This window comes from Phytophthora parasitica (assembly GCF_000247585.1).
Source record: "Phytophthora parasitica INRA-310 unplaced genomic scaffold supercont2.12, whole genome shotgun sequence".
NCBI classification, from domain to species: Eukaryota; Oomycota; class Peronosporomycetes; order Peronosporales; family Peronosporaceae; genus Phytophthora; species Phytophthora nicotianae.
Genome location: NW_008648998.1, coordinates 1136224 through 1138025, shown reverse-complemented (window position 1 = coordinate 1138025; position 1802 = coordinate 1136224). Strand labels below are relative to the sequence as shown.

The following is a 1802-nucleotide window of genomic DNA, read 5'->3' as shown; positions in this document are numbered from 1 at the left end:
TCGCGTACCATACTCGAAGGACCGCAGACTAATACTGCAACGCGCGTCTTGCCATTTTGCTTCGCTTGTTCGCCGACCATACGCAGCGTAGCTGAAATATCCGGACGAGATCCATAACGGAGACTGCTCCCCAGATGACGATCCAAGTCAGCAGCCTCGACGTCACGTTCAGAACGAGACAGATAAATCTCACTCGAGAAGGCGTCTCCGACGTTGTTGATGATACCGTTCGGGAAGTAGCAATCGCCTCTGTTGTCACCAGTCACGTCGACGACAAGACTCTGAGCCATATCACGGTTGCGCACGGACCAGACGAAGTGGACGCGTTCGATACTGGAACGGCCTTCATGATGAGCCTCGTAGTGCAACCGATTGACGACGGATCGCATCGGAGTCACACCAATTCCACCGGAGAACAGCGCGAAGTGCGAGTATGTAGTGGGAGTCTTGATATCAATGGAGACGCTTCCGTAGGGACCGTCAACCAGGACGTCGAATGGGGATGCCACTTCACCACCCAAGGCAACGATGAGTGACTGCAGCTTGCTCGTCCAATCACCAAGTGCCTTGATGTGCAACGTCACCATCGGCTCATGCGGAGACGAAGAGATTGTGAACGGATGCCACTCCAGACTCGAAATGGTCGGCACACACAGGAAGACGTACTGCCCCGCTTGGTAGTTAAAGACTTGGCCAGTATCCTTACGGACACGGGGGAACTGGATCCGAACGACGTTACCAGGTAGCGCAGACATAGCAACTTGGTCGCGTGCAATGACGCCCATGCTCTTACCAGTGAAGTTAGCCGAGTCTTGTGAAGTTGATTTATTGCCTCCGATAATGGAGCCTTGAGCGTAGACGCGAGGGCGGTAGGCGTGGCGGAATGCCATGTCGATACCCCAAGGGATGATACCGATAAGCGCAGTCGAAGCTCCATGAATGACTGCAAACACTAGCACGACGATGAAGAGGATCCAGTGAGTGCGTAGGAAGAACTCGAAGAAGCGACGACGTACGAAGCCTAACGAAAATACGAACATCAGTACCATCGCACCGAATGCCACAGTACCGGTGAGCACCATGTCTCCCTCCCCAGAGATCTCGCCCTTGTCGTGGGCAAGAATATACGCGAAACCATGCAGACCCGACAGGATGATCGTGATCAATGCAGCGATCTTGTGGTAGAACAGAACACGTTCGTACGAGATGCCGGTCAGTGCCAGAAGAACCGAATTGTTTCGAACAGTCAGGATGAACACGACCAAGAGCCCATAGGTTGGAGGGTTGCCAGTGCTCTCCACCTCGCGATCATTGGCCTGGATTGCAGTGGTGATGATAAAGACCAGACAGATCGGGAATACGATGAAAAGATCACCGAGTTTGACATCAAACACCGACGTCAGGAACGGCAACGGCACGGAGAACAGGTTACGTGCCAGTTGCCAACGCAGCGCGATCCACCAGCGAGCAAGCTTCCGGAGAGGAGAACACGACTCTTTTGTCGTAGGAGGAACGGACTGCAAATCGTTGGTACTTGGCAGGCTCGATTGAGTATTCATGTTCATGCAGGGATCCATCACAGCGTAGTCGGCCTTGGGTGTCTTGGGCGAGTCTGGTATCGTCATCGTGGAATGGTTGAAAGTGAGTTGTCGGGTACGATGACTTTTTGAGAATGAGCTTTTGACCTGGAGAGCATACTATAATAACATCGTTGATCGTCCCCAAAGTATGTTTACCGTTGCCCACGTGGTGCAGTAAGCGCAGTGTGACACTGTCAAAGCATCTGTACGTGTATCGCTTTG

The 1802-nt window shown here is 52.8% G+C and overlaps 1 protein-coding gene across 1 annotated transcript in view; it reads right to left on the bottom strand.

Moving 5' to 3' along the window:
- The window catches only part of PPTG_22174 (hypothetical protein), a gene marked incomplete at both ends in the record, with an annotated part of 5384 nt that extends 3759 nt beyond the window's left edge, over window positions 1-1625 (bottom strand). Inside the window, one exon of the mRNA XM_008902068.1 lies at window positions 14-1625. Coding sequence (XP_008900316.1) covers window positions 14-1625 — 1612 coding nt within the window. The remainder of the gene's footprint in view (window positions 1-13) is intronic.
- Between the last annotated feature and the right edge of the window lie 177 nt (window positions 1626-1802).